This window comes from Zosterops lateralis (genome assembly GCF_965231275.1).
Source record: "Zosterops lateralis genome assembly, chromosome: 31".
In the NCBI taxonomy this organism is placed as follows: domain Eukaryota; kingdom Metazoa; phylum Chordata; class Aves; order Passeriformes; family Zosteropidae; genus Zosterops; species Zosterops lateralis.
The window spans coordinates 2,098,228-2,118,932 of NC_139791.1; the positions used below are offsets into that span (position 1 = coordinate 2,098,228).

Consider the following 20,705-nt stretch of genomic DNA (forward strand, 5'->3'; position numbering starts at 1 on the left):
TGTTTTGTGGAGGATTATACTGAAGCTGAACTACTAATAATTTGGCTTTTGATTGGGAATTTCCCTGTATTGAGGGAAGACTTAGGAAGCCATTGTGGTGGGGATGAGAGGGAGTAATTCCTTGTTTTGTATGTAGCCTGACAATTTTTCATTGGAAACTAGATTGGCATCCAGCTTGGGTTTTTCTTTGCTGTAAGGAGTGTGAGAGGAGGTGGTATTGTGTGTCTCACAGATGAAGACCTGCCTGCCCTAGATGCATTCCAAAGCTGCCATGACACTATAACTGGGAAGCAGGACATGCTGAGTGTGAAATAGTAAATGTAGTTTGTGTAAGAGTTGTTTAGTTTCTGGGATTTAGGACATGGTTGTCTTTGAAGAAGATTAGGAAAAGACAAAGGACCAGTGCAAGTTTGGCAAAAGGGAGTAAAGTCCCTTTTTATAGTGGTTTAATTGTGACTTTTGGAATTTGAGACACAGAAGGTTGTTTTTGTGGATTCTTAGAGTTATAACAGGGGTGTCTTTTATATGGGAATTATTATGGCTGGTGATTTGTGTATATTTTAACCTGGCCAGATGAATAGAAGGGATCCCTTTAGCTCAGTAGTCTGGACTCGATCTCTGGGAATTCATGAACTTGGCTAATTGTTGGTTAGACAGTGGAAAAGGAAAGGGTTTATTTAAGTGGATTTTATGGGACCTCTGCTGGCAACTTAGTAACTTGGAACTGGGAGCAACGTGTGGTAGAGAATTTAGAAATTTGTTTTTCTGCAGCCCCTGGTGCATCTAGAATTTGACATTGTGCATGGGTGCTACTGCAGTGTAGGATTTGTGCAGGACACTATTATTGCTCTTCTGCAAATCAGCACAGAGAGTGTGCCCAGGGCCAGTGAGGACAGTGCTCTAATCGACCTGATTGTGAACTGAAAATTTTATAGTTGGTGTGTGGGAGGTCACACCTAGTACCTGAGCAGTGGGTTGTGCAGGAGGAAAACTGGGAAAGGACTGTGAGAGCCTGTGAAGTGATGTTTGGGTGGAAGCAAGATAAGACACAAAGAATGAGATAATAGGAATTGGTGTAGAGTGCTAGTTTTGTTAAGGGCTTTTGAGTGGCAACTGGTTGCGAGGAAAGGCAGTAGTAGATTGTTTGAGTTATTGGAAAGAGAGTTTTAAATATTTTTGGGAACGCAGCAAAAATAATTAGGACTAAATGTGCTCAACTTTTTATACCCAGAGATTTTTCCAATTAAGGTAAAAGACCTGGGATAATATAAACAAGCAATGGGAACTAATCAGAGCAAAGAGGTCCCTAAAACTAGTCCTTTAGGATGTATCCTGACAACCTGGATGGAACAGATGGGTTACAGTGGTACAAAAAATGAAAAGGCCCTTGTTAAGTTTTGTACACAATGTTGGCTCTTTACAGGCTAGAAAAGGGTGACAAATGGCCACCAGCTGGGACCTTAGACTATGAGATGATGTTACAGCTGATGCTTTTCTTAAGACCAGAACAAAAGATGGAGGAAGTGTGAAGCAGGGAACCCCTTAAAAATATGGGAAGCTGGACAGAGCAACACAGATCCAATCAATATTGTTAACATAGGTTCTCTGTTTATTCTGTCTAAAATGGCAGATTATATACAGTTCAATATAGTTCACAGTTACAAATATTTTCTCATTGGTATACAGCATAAGGAAAAATGCAAACAGACATTGTTTATTTCATGCTTAATGTGGCTAAAGTGTTCACACTACCAACTATACCTATTAATACCTAGAAAAGCCACTGTCCCTCGCTGATACCTTAACATAATTTCTAACTGAGCCACAGGCTTCACAGGCCGGAATCTGTGGCCCAGGCTGGGGTAGCTCAAACCTCACTCCAAATATAAATCATGCCCTCATTCTCTGAGAAATTCTGCTACGATTCCCCCTTTTTCTTTTTGAGCTGCCCAGACTGACTCAAAGGCATGGCTAGTTATTTGTCACGTACACAGTAATAAACAAGGCACAATAACTAAAATAACTACAATAACGATAAAAAGTATAATACGAAAATGGACTAAGTCTTTGATCCAACCAGCAAAACCCCATGAATTGAGCCATTTATCAAAAGAAGTGCTAACAACTGCAAGTTTTCCCATGTTGCTCTTTAGCTGTGAAAGCTGCTTGTGGATGGTTGAGAGTGGTCAGACAGATTCATACAACACAAATTCTTCAAATTCTTCACATCCATGTCCTTGGGCAAGAAGAAGAAGAAAGTCAATGGCAGCTCTGTTTTGAAGAACTGCACGGCAGATACTTTTAACATCTGTGGCAAGTTCACTCAACATATAGGATGTTATATTAATTTGTTTTCCTGTCCAACAAGCCAAGGTTTGCAACTGTGTGAGAGCTTGCGCTGAAGTAACTCCTGGGATAAAAACTGACGCCAGTATTACATCTGGACGCCCCCATAATGACACTTGGTCTTTGCAATCAGGGTCTAGTTGGAGAACACAATGTCTAGTTCATCAGGGCTTCTGAGACAATCCAAAAATTTGATGAATGGTGGCAGCAAACAGTTTTAATTGGCCAAAATAACATGGACCTCCTACAGCTCTTTGCAGTACTGCAGACCAGGCTCGGTCCCCACAAATGAGGAAAATTCCTGGCGGCAATTTTCTTCCAGCACCTTTTAACAGTGTTACAAATTGAGTCCAATTGTTACAATATTCTGAATAATGATAATACAATGGGGATTTGGGAAACAACCAAGTGATGCCAACTTTGAATTGTCTTACATGTCCAAATATTAAACAATAATTGCCTGGTACAGAACCAAGAAGGTTGATTTCTTGTGGTTCAGTACTTATGACTTTAAGATTTTGTGCAACTGCAACAGCTTGTGCCCCCAAAGCGTTCTTTGGAATTTCCTGGATTTCACACCAATTGAAAAATGATTGCTGGAGGACATGGTGGGCTTATTGCACCACATATTCCAGGCTTCATTCAAATTTGAATATATTCAGGCTTGAGTCCAAGTTTTGAATTCTGCCATTGAATTCAATGGGACTTCAATTAAACAGGTACAAAAAGGATTGGACAGTGTAGCTAAAGACAGACAAAATGAATCTTGTCCAGTTTGATTGGCCCAAATGACCCGCATATTTTGTCTTTGGTGAATGTCAAGCACTCCAGATACTCTCTTTGCCAAAATACTGCTTAAAACAAACATTCCAACTCACAACATTTTTCTTATTTTTTTTTTATTATTATTTTTTCTAGTTCTTAGTCAAGGAAAAACAATAACTGGCTATTATTTAATCCTAAATACTAATTACAACTTATAATAAACTGAATCTTATAACTATGATTAGTTAAACTATTTTTTCTGCACACTATAAAGTCAATTTTCATGAGTTTCAGAGTTGTCAGAGGGCGCTCCAGGTAAGTCGTTGTTGTCAATGTCGTTATCACTGCTGGCTGGTATCATTGATTGGGGACATGCACAGGTAAATCAATTTGGCACCACAACAGGTCCTGCTCCTGTAGAAACACACATATATCCACAACCATTAAACAACACAGGACTCGGTCCCTGTCATTCAGCCGTTTGCATATTTTTGTGATAAACATAAAGTCCTGGAACTGCCTGTCTTCCCTCCTTCACTGTGTGGTGATGTAACACAACCGCAGGTTTTTCTTTTCCTTCTGCTAAACACAAATAATTTAAAGTAAACAATACTTTTGACAATTGACTGACTACATCAATCCCATAATTTTGATTTTGCTTTGCTAAATATTCTTTCAAGGTATGATTGGCTCTTTCCATATTAGCTTGACCTGTAGAAGAGTGAGGGATTCCAGTGGTATGTTTCACCCCCCCACTTCTGCATAAACTTGGCAATTTGTTGACAGACATAAGCTGGGCCATTGTAGGTTTTAATTTCCACAGGTACACCCATGACTGTAAAACAGACAGATAAATGTCTTTCAACATGCAAAGCCTCTTCCCCTGTTGGTGTTGTTGCGCAAATAAACTTTGAGTAGGTATCTACAGTTACATGGACATATTTCAATCTTCCAAGCTCTGGAACATGAGTTACATACATCTGCCACAGTTCTAAAGCTTTCAGTCCCCTTGGGTTTGTGCCCAGCCCCAGTCCAGGCCCATGATGGCTACACTGAGGGCAGGCACACACAATCCCTTGTGCATCATTCAGGGGGATCTGAAATTGTCGGTGCAGGGCTCTTGTATTTTGATGGAATGTTTCATGACTGTTGTGAGCCCTTTAAAACTTGTTCTGTGGGGAAACATGGACAACACAGCTGACTGCAGCATCAGCTCATGCATTGCCTTCTCCCAAACCTCTGTTGCATTGATGGCTCCAAATGTGCATGACACAAAGAACATGCTGACACTGTTTCAGGACACTCTGCAACTGCAAAAGCAATTCTCCAAGGCATCCATTTGTGTCTTTGCGTGGTGCCTTAATGCACTGTGCTTGAAGTTTTCCAACTTGCAACAAGGTTCAGTGGCATGGGTGTCAAGATTACACCTGTGACACCACACAGTCTTTTGACAGGCTTGTTGGAAATGGCCTGTTTCGCCACATCAGAAGCAAATGATGGCAGCTGGTTTGTTGGGATGTGGAGTTCTGTTGCTGTGGCTGGGGTTATTAATTTTGCCACCTGACAAAGCAGCTGCAATGAGGTGTCCTTGTTGCTGCATGGCATCATGCATGGCTGCTGTGAACACTGCAGTCTGGTGCTTTTGTTCAGCTCGGCCCTCACCAGCATTTCATCTACTGGACTGCCTCGAGGGAGTGTGGCCAGAATGGTTCTTGTGCGTGAATTGGCATTCTCAAAAGCAAGAGAATGAAAGAAGTGTTCTTGCACCTTTGGTGACACATCTGGTACGTCTTTTAAAGCAGCTGACAGTCTGTCTATAAACTGTCCATATGGCTCTGTGGCCCCTTGCTTTATTGTAGAATAGGGTGCTGGCTTCTCTTTGTCTGGAACCAGAAGCAAGGCTCTGTGAGCCAGCAATTGAGACAGTTGATGGATTTCAATGGGATAGGTAAGCTGTACATTTGTTGTAGCATATGGTCCTTGTCCTATCAGCATGTCTAGCTGGAGCCCATACAAAGGGTCTCCTAATACTTGATGTTTTTTAACTTCATCAATTGCCAAACACTTCCACTGTCTTTTAAAAATGAGGAATTGTGAGAGTGTTGGCAGCAGAGACCAGATTCTGCAATGCTGGCCGAGTTAGCAGGGCAAAGTACATCTGCAGTAAATATATATTGAATTATGTTTCTGGCTTCTTCGATGTGATTCCATAATTAGTGACTGTTTGTTTTGCTGACTGAACTACTTTCCATTCATGAGGTTCCCAACTAGCATTTCCATTATTGACAATGACGGGGCAGGACAAGGAGCTGGTGGTCTGCCAGTCTCCATCTAAAACAGTGTCCTTGACCACTGCAGCCCAGCGTCTCTCAATTTGATTTACAGTTTATTTTTCTAACTGATCTTGTCGCTTTGAGAGCTCAGCAAGCTTAGTTATTATTTGTTGTAATTCATTTGCACACTGTAATTTTTTCTGCAAATGCTGTTTGCCTTGAGAACTGGAACTGGGACTCTCAGTCTCTGAAGTTTCTGAATCAGAGTCTGTGGGGAATGGACATTGTGCTGCTGCTGTGGCGCACTGTGAACGATCTGCTGCTGTGCCACCACAGCTCCTGTTGCTGCTGCTGTGTGAGGCAGGGCTGTCCCTCTCATGTGGCCTCTGCCACCTCCTCATTCTCAGGGGAGGGGAGGCTGCACCGCCTCACTCCCATCTTTGCCTCGCACTCCACCCCCTTCCTTTGTCCCCTGGGCCAGCCCCGTCCCGCCCTCGGCTCCGCCTGACTCCTCGTCTTTCACCACACCCCAGAGTGGGGCAGCTGTGCCATGTCCTGTTCTCTCTCAGTCTGTCTTGGCACCGGCGGGGAAACTTCCTCCACCTGAGACGTGATCTGTCACATCCTGCAGAGTGGGGCTGACCGGTGCTATTGCACCTTTCATGGGACAGGTATTATAAACACCAAAGAACTTTGCAGCCCTGGAGGGTTTCTGGACTTCCTTTCTTTTGTTCACCTCCCCTTCAAGAGCCTGAATGGTGGCCTTGGCAGCCTTTTTTTTGGCTGAGACAGTTTGCAAGGTAATTAAAATTTTTTCCAAACCAGGCTGAGCTCCTGAGCTGTGTTTTCTGTCTTTCCCACCTCCAATAGCACAATCCCACAGCATGTCACCTATCTCACGCCACTGTGTCACACTAAACACCAGTGACAGTTTGTTTAACTTGCCCTTCTTCTTGGCCCACAGGGCTAACTGTTCTAGGTAATTTTTTTTTTTTAATCTCTCTTAGATATAATATTCAGAAAATCTGTGTTGCTGCCTTCAATTCTCTATCCATTTTTCCTTTCTCTGTCTTTGTTTAATACCGTGGCTTACCTTCCTGATGGCGAGTTACTGTCGCTCTTTGTTTGAGACAAGCGATTGTCGCGTTCCAACTTCCCAGCTCCGAAATCTCACCCCGTTTCAGTTTGCGACCCAGGAACAAGTGCGGAATCTTCCATATCCAATTCAAAAAATCAAAACCGCACTGAAGTGGAATCAAAACCTTATTTAAGCAAAATCTGCATTTAAGCACCACATTTAAGCAAACCGCATTTAAGTGAAAAACGAAAAAAAACCATATTGAAAGAAAACCACATTTAGGCGATGAGTCCGTGCTCAAGTGCCAGACGATGGAAGGAACCCCTTAAAAATAATGGGAAGCTGAACGGAATCAACGCAGATCCAAACCAATACAGTTAACATACGTTCTCTGTTTATTCCATTTAAAATGGCCGGTTATATACATTTCAACATAGTTAATTACAAATACATTCTCATCAGTATAAAGCATAAGAAAAAATGGAAAAAGACATTGTTTATTTCATACTTAATGTGGCTAAAGTGTCCACACTACCAACTATACCAACTATACCTATTAATACGTAGACAAAACTCTGTCCTTCGCTAATAGCTTAACATAATTTCTAAGTAACAATTTCTAGCACCACAGGCTTCACAGGCTTGGATTTGGGGCCCAGGCTGGGGTAGCTCAAACCTCAATGCAAATATAAATCATGCCCTCGTTCTCTGAGAAATTCTGCTAAAAGGGGCTGCGGCTCCTTGCCAGGGCCGGTGCTGGGGCAGCTCCCACCCGGGCCCCGGGCCAGCAGGGACAGCAGCCCAGGCAACGGCTGGGCCTGGGCCAGGCCGGCCCCGGGCCCCAGAGCAGCAAAAGCTCCTTCCCCTGCAGGCCGGGCTGGGCCTCTGACCAGGCTCCCCAGGGAATGCTCAGAGCCCCGAGGCTGCCCCAGCTCCAGGAGCCTTGGCACACCCCTGCCAGGGATGCCCAGGCCCCCAGTGCCTGGACTCCATCATCCCTCTGGCTCCCTCTCAGCTCAGCCCTTTCTGCCATTCTCACCTTTGCACAGCCCTGGCTATCCTCTCCAGGGGCTGACAGAGCTCTGCCGCCTGCGCCAGGAGCAGGGCAGCCCCAACCTTCCAATGTTCCACTGGCTCTGGGACACCCCAGCGCTGGCAGCCCCCAACATTCCCTGCCTGGAGACGCTCCAAGGGAAGCGTCAACAGCTGCCGCCACTCACCACAACCCACCGGCCGCTGAGCAGCCCCGGCCTGGGCCCCTGAGGATTCCTCTGCACACAGCTCAGACAAGGGCCCTTTGCCTGCCCCCAGCCTGCACCAGGCAAGGGTCACATACACTTACACAGCTCTGCCCTGACATGTTGAAGGACTCTGAAACTCAGAGGCAAAGTGAGCTGTAGGGTAGATATGTGATCTGTTCAGCACTGGGCATGATGTGGGATACCTCTGCAAAGGCATATGTCCCCCTTGCTCACCCCAGTTTTGTTTAATTCTCTAGAATATTTTATATGCATCAAGTTTCACTACACACCTGTGCATATTCATTCCTTGGCTCCCCCCTCTCCACTTCCTATGGTAATTGTGTTTTCAGTCCTTTTCGCCTGCACAGTTTCCTCTGGTAGTTGACTCGGATGTCTCAGAGAAGAAGAAAACAGTCTTCCTCAGAGATGAACTCCTGACCCCGCTGCCCTGTGCATGCCCACTGATCCTCTGGCCACAGTCCAAGCTACAAGGCCAGTTCTATCTGGTTCTGAGGCCCAAGGAGCCTCGCTGTCTCAGTATCTCTTGTGATCCTATTCTCCCATCTCCTGCCTTGGCAAGCATCCTCTCCTTATCAGACATCCCTGCATTCCTTCTTGCTGTTCTGGCCATAGTCCTGTACCTTCCCTTTTTAAGCAACATTACAAAGCACAGCAAATATTAGGCAATACACATCATCTGAATGCCTATTCAGAATCAATGTGTCCTACTTTCTATAATTCATATCCTGCAGTTTCCAATCCCATGTTTCATTCTCCCCTTTTCAATAAGGCAGTAAATTCTTTTACTTAGTACAAATTCCAGTCCTTACCCTATGTGTCTCTCAATGCCTTGCCATGTACTTGGGATAAAGAATTAATGTTGCCACTTGTTGTGACAGTTTCCAATTCCAAATAAGCATTACAATAGACAGCACTAAACTAATACTAACTAATATTAGTAAAACAATGATGGGGTGACATAATGTATTTAGGATTCCAGTTGCCATGTGCAACCATCCAAAAAGTGAATCCCACCAATTGTGACTTGCATCCTAGTTTACTCTTTGCAGAACCTTGTTTGTTTCTTTTGTGTCGAGATGGACACCAATTAAAGTTTACTCTCCAGTTTTCTGAATATCTTTTAGAATTTTGACAAGGTCCTGATCCTTAAATAATTGTCTGACTAAAGTGAGGTTCATCCCAATAGGTGTGGGTGACAATCTGTGATACATCTTATTGTCAGGCTTAACCAGCTGGTGAGATAGAACTGGTGCTAAACACACAAAGTCACACCCTAAAATCTTAACAAAATTACAGATAGAAAGATTAAAATTATTCTTGCCAGGCAAAGTTACATTATCCTTGTCTATTTCTATAAAAGCACACGCAGTTCTCCAACACACACAACCTTGACCAACATATACAAGAACAGTCCTTTGACTAGTGTTGGGGTGAATTTCAAAGTGACAAACACCCTGTTCAGTATCAAGACATATGTCTTGAGCATCAATTGTGTTACTTTCACAAATTAACCCCTGTTGTTCCCGGGTAACACAGGATTCCAGATTCACAGTTTGCCATTTCCCATCCACTCTCCATGCCCATGTCCTGTGTTCTGAAGGGTAGAGCACTGATCTCTCATGATTCAGTCCTAATGCTATAATGGGATGGATAACATAAACTGTGGCCTTGTGTACGGTGGGCACAAAAGCAGTAGCTGTGTTAGCAATTGGATCATGGGTGAAGTTTACCAAAGTCTACAAAGATTGAAATTTCTTTTCAAAATCAGTAGCATTGGCCTAAACAGCTTTTCAGATTTCCTTGGAAAGGCTCCTTCATTTCCTTCTCTTATAATTGAAGCAGCTGTTGATTGCAGCCACAATAGTTCCTGCACACAGCTAAAAGCCAAAGACACATTACCCTGAGCCATAGCAAGTGCATCTATGATTAACCTATGGTCTTGTTCCTCTGCTTTTTCCAAACTTGGCAACATTTTGAAACCTGCCGCTGATTGGTTCCCAGTGCCAACAAAGATGACTGTAAGGGTTGTTTTAATTCTGTTAGATCACTTGTTGCAGTGGCCAATTTATTCATTAATATTTCTGAATCAATTCCATTTAGAACTCCCAGCCCCGTCCCTTATATTTCAGTCAGATCCCTTTGCATTCTGCCCCTGCTATAAGCTTGTTTCTGCAACCATGTTGTCCAGCCCTCAAAAGATGTTTTTAGAAAAGAAGAACAGGCTAGTTGAACTTTAGAGATGTTAGTTTGCATTATTAATTCAACAAGCTTGAGAGACCATTCTGGATTAAACAGCAATTACTGTTGGCCCATGTCCCTTATTACACAGGGGCCTATTTTGTAAATTTTGGGTCCAAACCTGGGTGGCGTGATTTCGGTTTGGGCTGGACTGCTGGTCTAAGTTGTAATGGGCTCAGTTGTGGCATTTATATTAAACTTGAAGGAGAGCCTAAGATTATCATGGGCCCAGAGACAAACCACCTGAATGGGCTGTACTAATGTAAAGTTATACCCACAGTTCAATGTAGTCACTTGAATGACTACAAACCTCCTGGTGTTTGTCTGTGGGAGTGGTTGAAGCACTAATTTGGATTCCTTTCTTATGAGTGGTTCCATTAATCAGTCGACATCCTATTCTAATTTCCTCTCCTCTAGGCCCTTGAAGTGACCATAGCCTTTGTTTTTGCAACTCTTGCCTTTCATATACTTGGGTTTTGTGCGTGACCACAGTTGATAGGTTTAAATCTTTTATATCAGAATATTCCTCCATGGTTCCAGTGCACCAAGTAAAAGCTTGAGACCAAGGCCTCTCAGCATTGTTCTGGGTAGAGGTATTTCCCAGTTCTTGTATTGTGATTATGATTATAAACCAAACAATTTTCTCAACTAAGTTCTTGCAGCTTAGGTTGCAAAACATTCTCAACTGCAATGTACTTGTTTTGTTCAAGTGAATTTAGTTTCAGTTCTTTATCACCTGGTGTTATTTTCCAAGAGGCCACAGGAGCTTTCTTTACTCGGGAGTGGTGAATCCAGGCATTCTGCTCCTGGATCTTAATCACAGTAAAACTGGTGAGAAGCACTTGGAATGGTCCTTCCCACTGCAGCTCCAAGGTCTTTTCTGTAAGAGACTTGAAATACACTCAATCCCCAGGCTGTATCTCATGCACTGGCCCACCCAGCCCTCTGCTCTGAGTTCCAGACACACGTTTGTTTTTCTGTTTCTCTGAGTTGTTTACCTGAGGCTACCATATGAGCAGTCAGCCTTTCTTCCCTAGTTTGGGTGGATATTCCTTTCTGCACACCATATGGTCTCCTGTAAGGCATTTCAAAGGGGCTCAGCTTTTCCTTAGTTCTGGGCTCAGTCTGAATTCACAGCAATGCTAATGGGAGAGACTGGGGCCAAGGCAGATTCACCTCTTGCCCCAGCCTCACAATTTGTTCCTTGATCAGATGGTTCATTTTCACAACTTGGCTGCTTGACTGGGGACAGTATGTTGTGTGAAGTTCCCAGTCTGTCCCCAGCTGCTCACTGGTCTGTTGAACTGTTTTTGAAATGAAATGTGCTCCCCTATCTGAAGATATTGTGACTGGAGCTCCAAAGCATGGCATTATTTCTTGTAGCAGCATCTTGGTTACCTCCCGGGCTTTGGTAGTTCTGGTGAGGAAAGCCTCTGGCCATCCTGAAAAGGGATCTGTCAGTACCAACAAATATTAATACCCTCCTTTTTCCTGGTAATTCTGAAAAATCAATTTTCCACTGCTGACTAGGTCCATGGCCCTTTCCAATTTGGCCAAGGTTTGGTTTAGGGCCATTCTTGGGGTTAGTCTGGAGGCAAAATTGACACAGCCAGGCCACTTGAGTGATAGTGGCATGGAAATTCCTGGCAGTGATCTTTCCAATCAAGTAATTATACAAAGCGTCAATTCCCCAGTGTGTTTTCTGATGTTCTTCTCTTCCTAATGGCCAGAGTAAATGGGAGGGGATAACCAGTTTTCCTTCTGCTGTAACAGCCCATCCCTCCTGGTTATGTGTTCCTTTTTCATCCTTAATTAGCCTTCTGTCCTTTTTATTCTACACTGGCTTACCTTCTAGGGAGATTTGGCCATCGGGAATCAGGGCTCCTTCTACTGTCACCTCACCTTTTGCTGCTTCTTTTGCCTCTCTGTCCTCCAGCTCGTTTTCCTCTTCCAATTCTGAGCTCACCCTCTGATGTGCCTTAATGTGCACGATTGCCACTTTCTCAGGCAGTTGGACTGTTTCCAGCAGTTGTATTATTTCTTGTGCATGTTTCATGTTCTTCCCTTGTGAATTTAAGAGTCTCCTTTCTTTCCAGATAGCCCCATGAGCATGCACCACCCCAAATACATATCTTGAATGTGTATAAATATTCATCCTCTTTCCTTTTGATAACTCTAATACACGGGTTAGGGCAATTATCTCTGCCTTCTGTGCAGAGGTACCTGCTGGTAATCGTCCTGATTCAATCAGGTCTCTGGATGTGGTAACTGCATACCCAGCATGTCGTTTCCCATTGATGATGAAGCTGGTCCCATTGGTGAACCAGGTTTCTGCATCATCCAAAGGGGTGTCCTTCAGGTCTGAGCAGCTGGAGTAAGTGGCTTCAATGGTCTCCAGGCAATTGTGATGAATTGGCTCTCCTTGGTTCCCACTAAGGAAAGAAGCTGGGTTGACAATGTTAGTTACCACTATCTCTACATCATCTTGTTCTACCATGACAGCTTAGTATTTCAGGAACCATTGTGGGGAAAGCCAGTGGCCTCCCTTTGTTTCCAGTCCTGAGGACACTGTGTGAGACACCAGCACTGTCATTTTCTGGCCCAGGGTGAACTTACAGGCTTCCTGAATGTTCAGCACAACTGCAGCCACTGCCCTGAGGCAACCCAGCCATCCTTTGGCTGCTGCATCCAGCTGCTTGGAAAGATAAACATCTGCCCTTCTGTATGGGCCCAGGTCCTGTGCCAGTATTCCCAGGGCAATCTCCTGTTTCTTGTGAGAGAAAAGAGAAAGAATGGTTCACTCACATCTGGCAGTCCTAGAGCTGGAGCTGACACGAGGGCCTTTTTCAGCTGACCAAAGGCCTGTGTGGCTTCCTTTGTCCATTGGAGGTCTCTGCTCCCATTTGCAATGAGCGAATACAGAGGTTTCACGAGTAACCGTAGTTGTAAATCCATAGTCTGCACCATCTCATCATGTCCAGGAAGGTTCTCAGTTCTTTTATTTTCTGGGGTTTTGGAGTTTGGCATATTGATTCTATGAGCTCTTTCCCCAGAGTCCATTGCCCAGCACTGATCTCATAACCCAGGTAGATCACCTTTTGTTTTACCACCTGAGCCTTTTTCTTTGTCATTCTGTACCCCTGAAGCCCCAAAACTTTAGGAGGCTTACTGTCCAGGCCATGCATCCTTCTTCTGTCAGAGTAGCTATTAGGATGTCCTGGAGTACAATCCTCCAGTCCCCCTCAGTCACTTTTTGTGCCAGCCACCACCACCTTCCTCCCCCGGTTCCCTTTCCCATTTCTTCTTTGTTCACGACACTCATTTTTCCAGGGTCCAAATTTTCTGCAAACTGCACACTGATCTTTGCCCAGCTGGGGTGGTCCTTGCCTTGGTGGTTCTTGTATCCACCTCCCTTTTCCTTCTTCTTGTACTACTGCCATTAACTTTCTCATCCCTTGCTTATACCCTTCTTTTTGATTGCTGAAAACCCTCCATGCCTCATCTAACAAGGCCTCTTAATTCCTTCCCTCTCCTGATCGCATTATTTTCCTCTCTGGTTTCTTTTCCACACAAATCTCTTCTTAGACTCTTGTACGGTCTTTTTTAAATCTTTTACTCTCAAAATCTCTGAGACTACATGTGATCTTCCACACAAATACTCTAAAATCTCTAGTTCAAGCTCCTCTTCACCCTGTTCCCCACACTGAGCACAAGCTCTATGTCTTCTACTCAAGGAACAACACCCCTGCTCTCCACAGGACCCACACTTATCCAACCCCCACAATTGATGCCACCCTTGGCTGCAGAAACAGATGGTCCCACTCCTTCTGTTCCTTTGGATATTCAGATCTTTTGGTGCAGGCTGCTGCCAGTCTAGTGTGACCAGATCTCCTGCAGAGGTCCTGTATAGTCCCTCTAACAAACCTGCTGGTGTCCTCCCTTATCACCCAATTACATTTGGGGGTTACAAACTCCCAAGGGTCGAGCCCAAACCACTGGAGAGAGGTACCCCTTCCAGTCATCTTGCTATGATTAGAATGATTGTCAGCAATGCACTGTCTATGGCAAGGCACACTGAACAAAAAGCAATTCTCACAGCAAAATCATTAAGACAAACAGCACTAACCTAGAACAGCATTTATCACACAAACCCTAAAAGCTATATTCACAACAAAAGCATTAAATCAAGAAACAGTAACTAAAAAAAAAAGTAGCACTTCATTAAATAACCCCTAAAGACAATCCTCAGAACAAACAATTCCTATAGAAAGCACTCCATCAAAGCAGAACGCAAAAACTCTTAAGAACAGAACTCCTTGCAGGAAACACTAAACAAACCCTGAAACAACATGCGGTAAAAAGAAAATATGAACAGTAAAATGCAAAGAGTTCAAAGAGTTCCCTCGTGCACATGGTAAGGAAGGAATAGATATATAAGCCATAGTTTGATACAATTATAACTTTGGACACAACATGGCAGTATTACCTCAACAATACAGCACAGCCCTCAAACCCACGGTCACCTCACACAAACTTTCAGACACCCACAGAACCAAACATGAAACACATCTGAACTTTAAAAAAACTCACACACACAACCAAATAGCTGCAATAAAACAGGAATTAGCTCAATTTACCCCCAGAAACTCTTGTGGCTGATCCACAGTCAGCAAACCCCTCCTGCTGCCTTTCCCTCAGTCAGCGGTTCCTCCCGCTGGCCGCACGTCTGACCCAGCGGCTGCTTGAGACCAAACCCACCAAGACCCTTCTTGTGTGCCCAAACCCCTCTGGGCAGCTCACCAGTGGTCTCTACAGGGCCTCCTTTTTAAAAAAATACATATCATTGCTCTGCTGTTCAGGAGGTCATTGTCTGCTCCAGTGAGCGACCTGAGAAGTATAATTCCTTCCAGGGTAAATCCCGGGGGCACCTTGGGAAGTCTGTCCCCTTGGCCAGTCCTATGGCTGGGCAGAGAACGTCCCTTCGTGGTTGCCAAAAATGACATGCAGAAAGACTCTAAAACTCAGAGACAAAGTGAGTTTTAAAGTAGGTATTTGATTTGTTCAGCGCTGAGTGCGATGTGGGAGAGCTCCCAAAGGCAGGTGCAGCCCCTCGCTCACTCACATTCTCTTTGAACCTCTAGAATGTTACATATGGATCAAGTTTCACAATACACCTGTGCATATTCATTCCATGGCTCCCTCCCCCATCCACTTCCTATGCTAATTGTTTTATCAGTCCTTTGTGCCTGTGCAGTTGTCTCTGGTGGTCATCTCGAGGGTCTCAGGGATGAAGGAGAATAGACTTCCACTGACGCTGCTGCCTTGTTCATGCCCATTGATCCTCTGGTCATAGTCCAAGCGTAAGGCCAGGTTTATCTGGTCCTGGGGACCCAAGGTGCCTGTTATCCCAATATCTCTGGTAATCTTGTGTTCTTATCTCCTGTTCTGGTAAGCATCTCCCCTCCATCAGGCATCTTTGCAATCCTCCTTGCATTTCTTGCACATAGTCCTGTCTCTTCCTTTGAATACACATCATCTGAATGCCCATCCTTTAATCAATATCTTCTAATTTCTGTGACTAATATCCTCTAGTTTCCAATCCCATGTTTCACTAAACGACGATTGAAGGAAGACAAAGAACAACTCTGGGCTTTCTGTGTTTCCATGAGCCCCACACTGGATTTGGGGTTAAGTCCAGGAGCCCCAGGCACTGAGAGAAGGTTGAAGAAGCTGCTCAAAGAGTCAGAAGCAAAACCCCAAGTCCCTTGGAGCATCGCTGGGCCCCAGTGAGGGCAGGGAGTGCCAAAGGCTCCCCAGGGACTGGTGAGAGCAGATCCTTGAGGGCAGGATTGCAGGGAGGCCAAGGCTGTGAGCAGGGAACTGCAATGCTGAGCAAGGCCTGGGCTGGTTGGAGGCAGCAGAAAGGCCAAGGGCTGAGCCCAGGGCTGGGACAGCAGGGCCTGTCCCTTGCGGGTGGCTCGGGGCTCCCAGTGCGGCACCGGGATGGCAGGGGCAGCAAGGACAAATGTCCTCAAGCTGCAAGCCCTGGCAGCCTCCTCAGGGAGGGGCCAGGCAGAAGCAAAGTGCAGGCCCTGAAAGGAAAGTTCCTCCTGTGGGGCCTCCAGAGGCACTGCCAGAGCCCAGGGGACAAAGGCCTGGGTGCCTGTGGCCCTGCCAGCCCTGCCCAGCCCTTGGCCATGTGTCCTGCAGGCTGTGCCCCCTGTGCGTGGATTTCAAGATCTGCACTAATGATGTGGATCAGGGGATTGAGTCCACCATCAGCAGATTTGAAGGTGACACCAAGCTGGGTGTGAGTGTGGATCTGCTGGAGGGTAGGAGGGCTGTGCACAGGGCCCTGGACAGGCTGGATCCAGGGCCCAAATCCAGCCATGGGAGGTTGAACAAGACCAAGGGCCGGGTCCTGCCCTTTGGCCACAGCAACCCCTGCAGTGCTCCAGGCTGGGGACAGAGTGGCTGGAGAGTGGCCAGGCAGAAAGGGAGCTGTGGCAGTGCTGGACAGCAGGCTGGACATGAGGCAGCAGTGTGCCCAGGTGGCCAAGAAGGCCAATGGCTCCTGGCCTGGATCAGGAATGGTGTCGCCAGCAGGAGCAGGGCAGTGATTCTTCCCCTGTACTTGGCACTGGTGAGGCAGCACCTCGAGTGCTGTGTCCAGTTCTGGGCTCCCAGTTTAGGAAGGACATGGAGGGGCTGGAACATGTCCAGAGAAGGGCAACAAGGCTGGTGAGGGGTCTGGAACACAAATCCTGTGAGGAGTGCCTGAGGGAGCTGGGGTTGTTTATCCTGGAGAAGAGGAGGCTCAGGGGAGACAAGGTGGTGTCAGGGCACAGGTTGGATTTGATGAACTCCAAGGTCTTTTCCAACCTGGTTAATTCTGTGATTCTCTGAAAACACCCTTGCAGCAGTTGCAGGATGAGCCCGGGGCCTCCCCTTCAGAAGGTCCAGTAGCCCAGGTCCCTCAGCTTTTCCTCACAGCCCCAAAGCCCATCCTGTCAGTCCTGCAGAGCCTCTGCAGCTCCTTCTCATTGCCCAGAACAGGGAGCCCCACAGCCAGACACAGCAGCCCAGATGGGCCCCCCTGGCCTGTGGTGCCTCTGGAGGGGAGCAGGTCCAGGCCCTGCAGGAGCCTGCAGACAATTCCTGAAGCACTTGTAGGATGATCCTGCTCCCCAAGGGATGTTCCCATGGTGTGATGCTGTTTGCCCCCAGCCTGCCCAGGGCCACCCTGGGGCTGCTCATGGGGCTTTTCTGTGCTGAGCCTCGTCCTGGGCGTGTTCTGGAGAGAGCCTGGGCAAGGAGCCTGGAGCCCCCAGGCCCTGCCCTGAGGCGTCAGCGCTGCCCCAGCAGTGCCCATGGCCTGTCCCTGCTGCAGCCCCGGCACTGCTACCCCCAGCCCTGTGCCCGGCCCCGAGAGCCCTCAGGCCCTACAGCAACACCAGGGCCAGGAGGGCAGCGGGGCAGGGCCATGAGAGCAGCACTGGCAACACCAAGGGCTGCTGGTGCTGGGCACAGCTGTTGTGCCAGCCCTGATCTGCCCCCAGCTCTGCACACAGACATTGCTGCTGCAGTGACAGAGAAGGGAACAAAAGGGGAGATCTCTGTTGGAAACTTTGTTGGGGGATCTTTTAGTTCATTTAAAGCTACAACAGCACAGCCCCTCATCGACACAGTTGGAGTCATCAGTAATGGTGAAGACAATCAAAACAGGAAAGTACACAAACAGGGGCTTTCCTTTGTGGACACCATTGAAAAATAATGAAGAATAAACACCTGACAACTAAACCCACAAGTGCAATCAAAGATCACTTATTAGAAAGGATTTCTAGAAACTGGCCAGCAGTTTAGTGTTTGTGAAATCGTCCAGTGATCAGTGTCCACACTGCAGCCTTGAGCTCCTGGTTCCTCAGGCTGTAGATCAGGGGGTTCAGGGCTGGAGGCACCACCGAGTACAGAACTGACAGGGCCAGATCCAGGGATGGAGAGGAGATGGAGGAGGGCTTTAAAAAGGAAAAAAAGGCAGTGCTGAGGAACAGGGAGACCACAGCCAGGTGAGGGAGGCAGGTGGAAAAGGCTTTGTGCCATCCCTGCTCAGAGGGGATCCTCAGCACAGCCCTGAAGATCTGCACATAGGAGAAAACAATGAACACAAAACAGCCAAACCCTAAACTGATACTAACAGCAAGAAGCCCAAGTTCTCTGAGGTAAGATTTGGAGCAGGAGAGCTTGAGGATGTGTGGGATTTCACAGAAGAACTGGCCCAGGGCATTGCCATGGCACAGGGGCAGGGAAAATATATTGGCTGTGTGCAGCAGAGCATTGAGAAAGGCACTGGCCCAGGCAGCTGCTGCCATGTGGGCACAAGCTCTGCTGCCCAGGAGGGTCCTGTAGTGCAGGGGTTTGCAGATGGACACGTAGCGGTCGTAGCACATGATGGTCAGGAGCGAAAGCTCTGCTGAAATGAAAAATAGAAACAGAAATAGCTGTGCAGCACATCCTATGTAGGAGATGTTCCTGGTGTCCCAGAAGGAATTGTGCATGGCTTTGGGGACAGTGGTGAGGATGGAGCCCAGGTCAGTGAGGGCCAGGTGGAGCAGGAAGAAGAACATGGGGCTGTGCAGGTGGTGGCCGCAGGCCACGGCGCTGATGACGAGGCCGTTGCCCAGGAGGGCAGCCAGGGAGACGCCCAGGAAGAGGCAGAAGTGCAGGAGCTGCAGCTGCCGTGTGTCTGCCAATGGCAGCAGGAGGAAGTGGCTGATGGAGCTGCTGTTGGACATTTTCTGTCTCTGGACATCCCAACCTGCAGAAGGAGGAAAGACAGTGACATTTGAGGGAAGATTTCTCACAGTAAATCAAAGCCTATTCTCACAGACTATTCCCTGCAAGTAAACACCTCCACCTTTTCTACGTGTAGGAGAACTTCCTTTACCTTGGTTGCTGGAGCCCTGATTGCTGCTGGCCAATGTTCAGTGAGGAGCCATGGCTTGACGTGCAGGACACCCGGGAGTCAGCCCTGAGCCCCAGTCAGTGCAGGGGAACAGTGAGGGCAGGGGCCAGTCCTGGTGTTTGAATTTGGGGAAGGAACCCCTCCTAAGGCATGGAATCTGCCAGGGCAAAGGGATGGGAATTGCAGGATTCAGAATGAGAAATTCTGGTGCACCTGGGGAGAACAGAGAGTCAAGTGAGGCAGGATGATTGTCTGAGCCTTAGTGCAGACTGAGGGGAGCTGTTCTGTCCCTGCGGCCTTGGACTTGCATCTTTCTAAGCTCCACGCCCCTGAATGTGTGTTACCATTGAAAGCCAGGAGACACTGCTGAGAGCAGAGAGATCCCTGGCACACAAAGTGGCTCCTACATTTCCCAAAGTCAGGCAGAGTCAGCTCATTCCCAGCCTGCCAGCCTGCCCTGCCCAGAGCTCCCTGGGGCAGAGGGAGCTGGGACACCCCATTGCTGTGCTCAGCCTGCACAGGAGGAGCCCAAGGGCTGGGCCTGAGCCTGCAGCTGGAACTGCCATTCCCAGAGAGCCCCTCAGCAATGCCAGGAGCACCTGGGCAAGGCAAGGAGAGAAAGAGAGCCAGGCCCTGAGGAAAAGCCTTTCCCTGCCCAGCCCTGCACAGCCCTTCCCAGGCAGCAGCAATGCAGGAAAGTGGCCATGAAGCCCTGGTCAGCAGGGAATGGGCACATGGCAGGAGAGATGCCCTTCATCTCTGGGGCTGCTCTGCCGGCTCAGGAGGGGACTGAGGGCCCCGAGCCCCCGGGCTGAGGGCTGTGCTGGCTGGAAGGAGACACAGGAGCTGTGCTGCTCAGGGCAGTGTGTGCCCTGCAGGGCAGGGCTGGCAGGTGCCACATGTCCCCTGCAGCCGGGCTTCCCTCAGCACTGCCTCCCTCCCTCCCTGCCCACGGCTCTGCTGCTGGAGCTGTCCCAGCCCGAGCTGTTCCTGTGGGCCCGGGCTCCTTCCCTGCCAGTGCTGCCAGAGCCCAGCCCAGCCCCTGGGCCAGCTCTGCCCTGCAGCTGCTCGGGGCTGCAGGGATTAAAGAACAGCTCCCCCAGGCCTGGGCACCATGGAAAGGTGATGCTGGATGGACCTGGAGGCTGGGGAGCTGGAGGCACTTGCTGAGGTTCCTAGGAATCCTCAGTGTGATGGTTTAAGAGTCTCAGCCCCTGCTCTGCCCTGCATAACTGAGTTTCCATTCCCACCAACCTGAGCTAGGGAAAAGGGGAAGCACAGACTGAAGTAGGAAACTCCTACCCTAAATGTGCTCATGAAAAGTCCCCTCAGAAATGACCTGGGCATGAGCTGGACCTCTGAACAGCCCTGGCCCACACAGCACCCTCTCCACAGCAGCAGGACCTACCCTGGCAGGAGTCACTCCTTGCACCCACAGCTCCCCTCCACCATCCATGGGAGCTCCCAGGCAGGCTGAGAGCTGCCCCTGGCAGGTGGCAGATGCCCTGGCCTGGCCAAGAGCCCTCAGGGCTGCAGCACCTGCTCTGCACCACAGCCCTGGGCAGCCCTGGCTGCAGCCCCAGCCTCAGCCCCTGCAGCTGTCCCTGGCAGCAGGAGCCGTCCTGCCCTGTCCCTCTGACGGTGCCCAGGGCAGCCCCGCTCTGGAGCACATCCTCCCCCGAAGCAGAAAGGGCAGCAGAGCCATCCTTACAGTGCTGTCAGTCCTGTCCTGGGTCAGCTTTAGGAGATCCCTGCAGCCACAGACTGACTGTGTCAGAAGT

At 47.8% G+C, this 20,705-nt stretch overlaps 2 protein-coding genes across 2 annotated transcripts in view; both read right to left on the reverse strand.

Annotated features, from left to right (window-relative positions):
• Window positions 1-20,705, reverse strand: part of LOC310920738 (olfactory receptor 14A16-like) — a gene marked incomplete at its 3' end in the record, with an annotated part of 59,641 nt that extends 38,936 nt beyond the window's left edge. Inside the window, exon 1 of the mRNA XM_083880797.1 lies at window positions 20,636-20,705. The remainder of the gene's footprint in view (window positions 1-20,635) is intronic.
• Window positions 17,822-18,754, reverse strand: LOC310920739 (olfactory receptor 14J1-like; the record flags this gene model as incomplete). Its single annotated transcript, XM_083880798.1, has 1 exon — window positions 17,822-18,754. One exon carries the CDS (start codon window positions 18,752-18,754, stop codon window positions 17,822-17,824), a length of 933 nt encoding a protein of 310 aa, XP_083736924.1.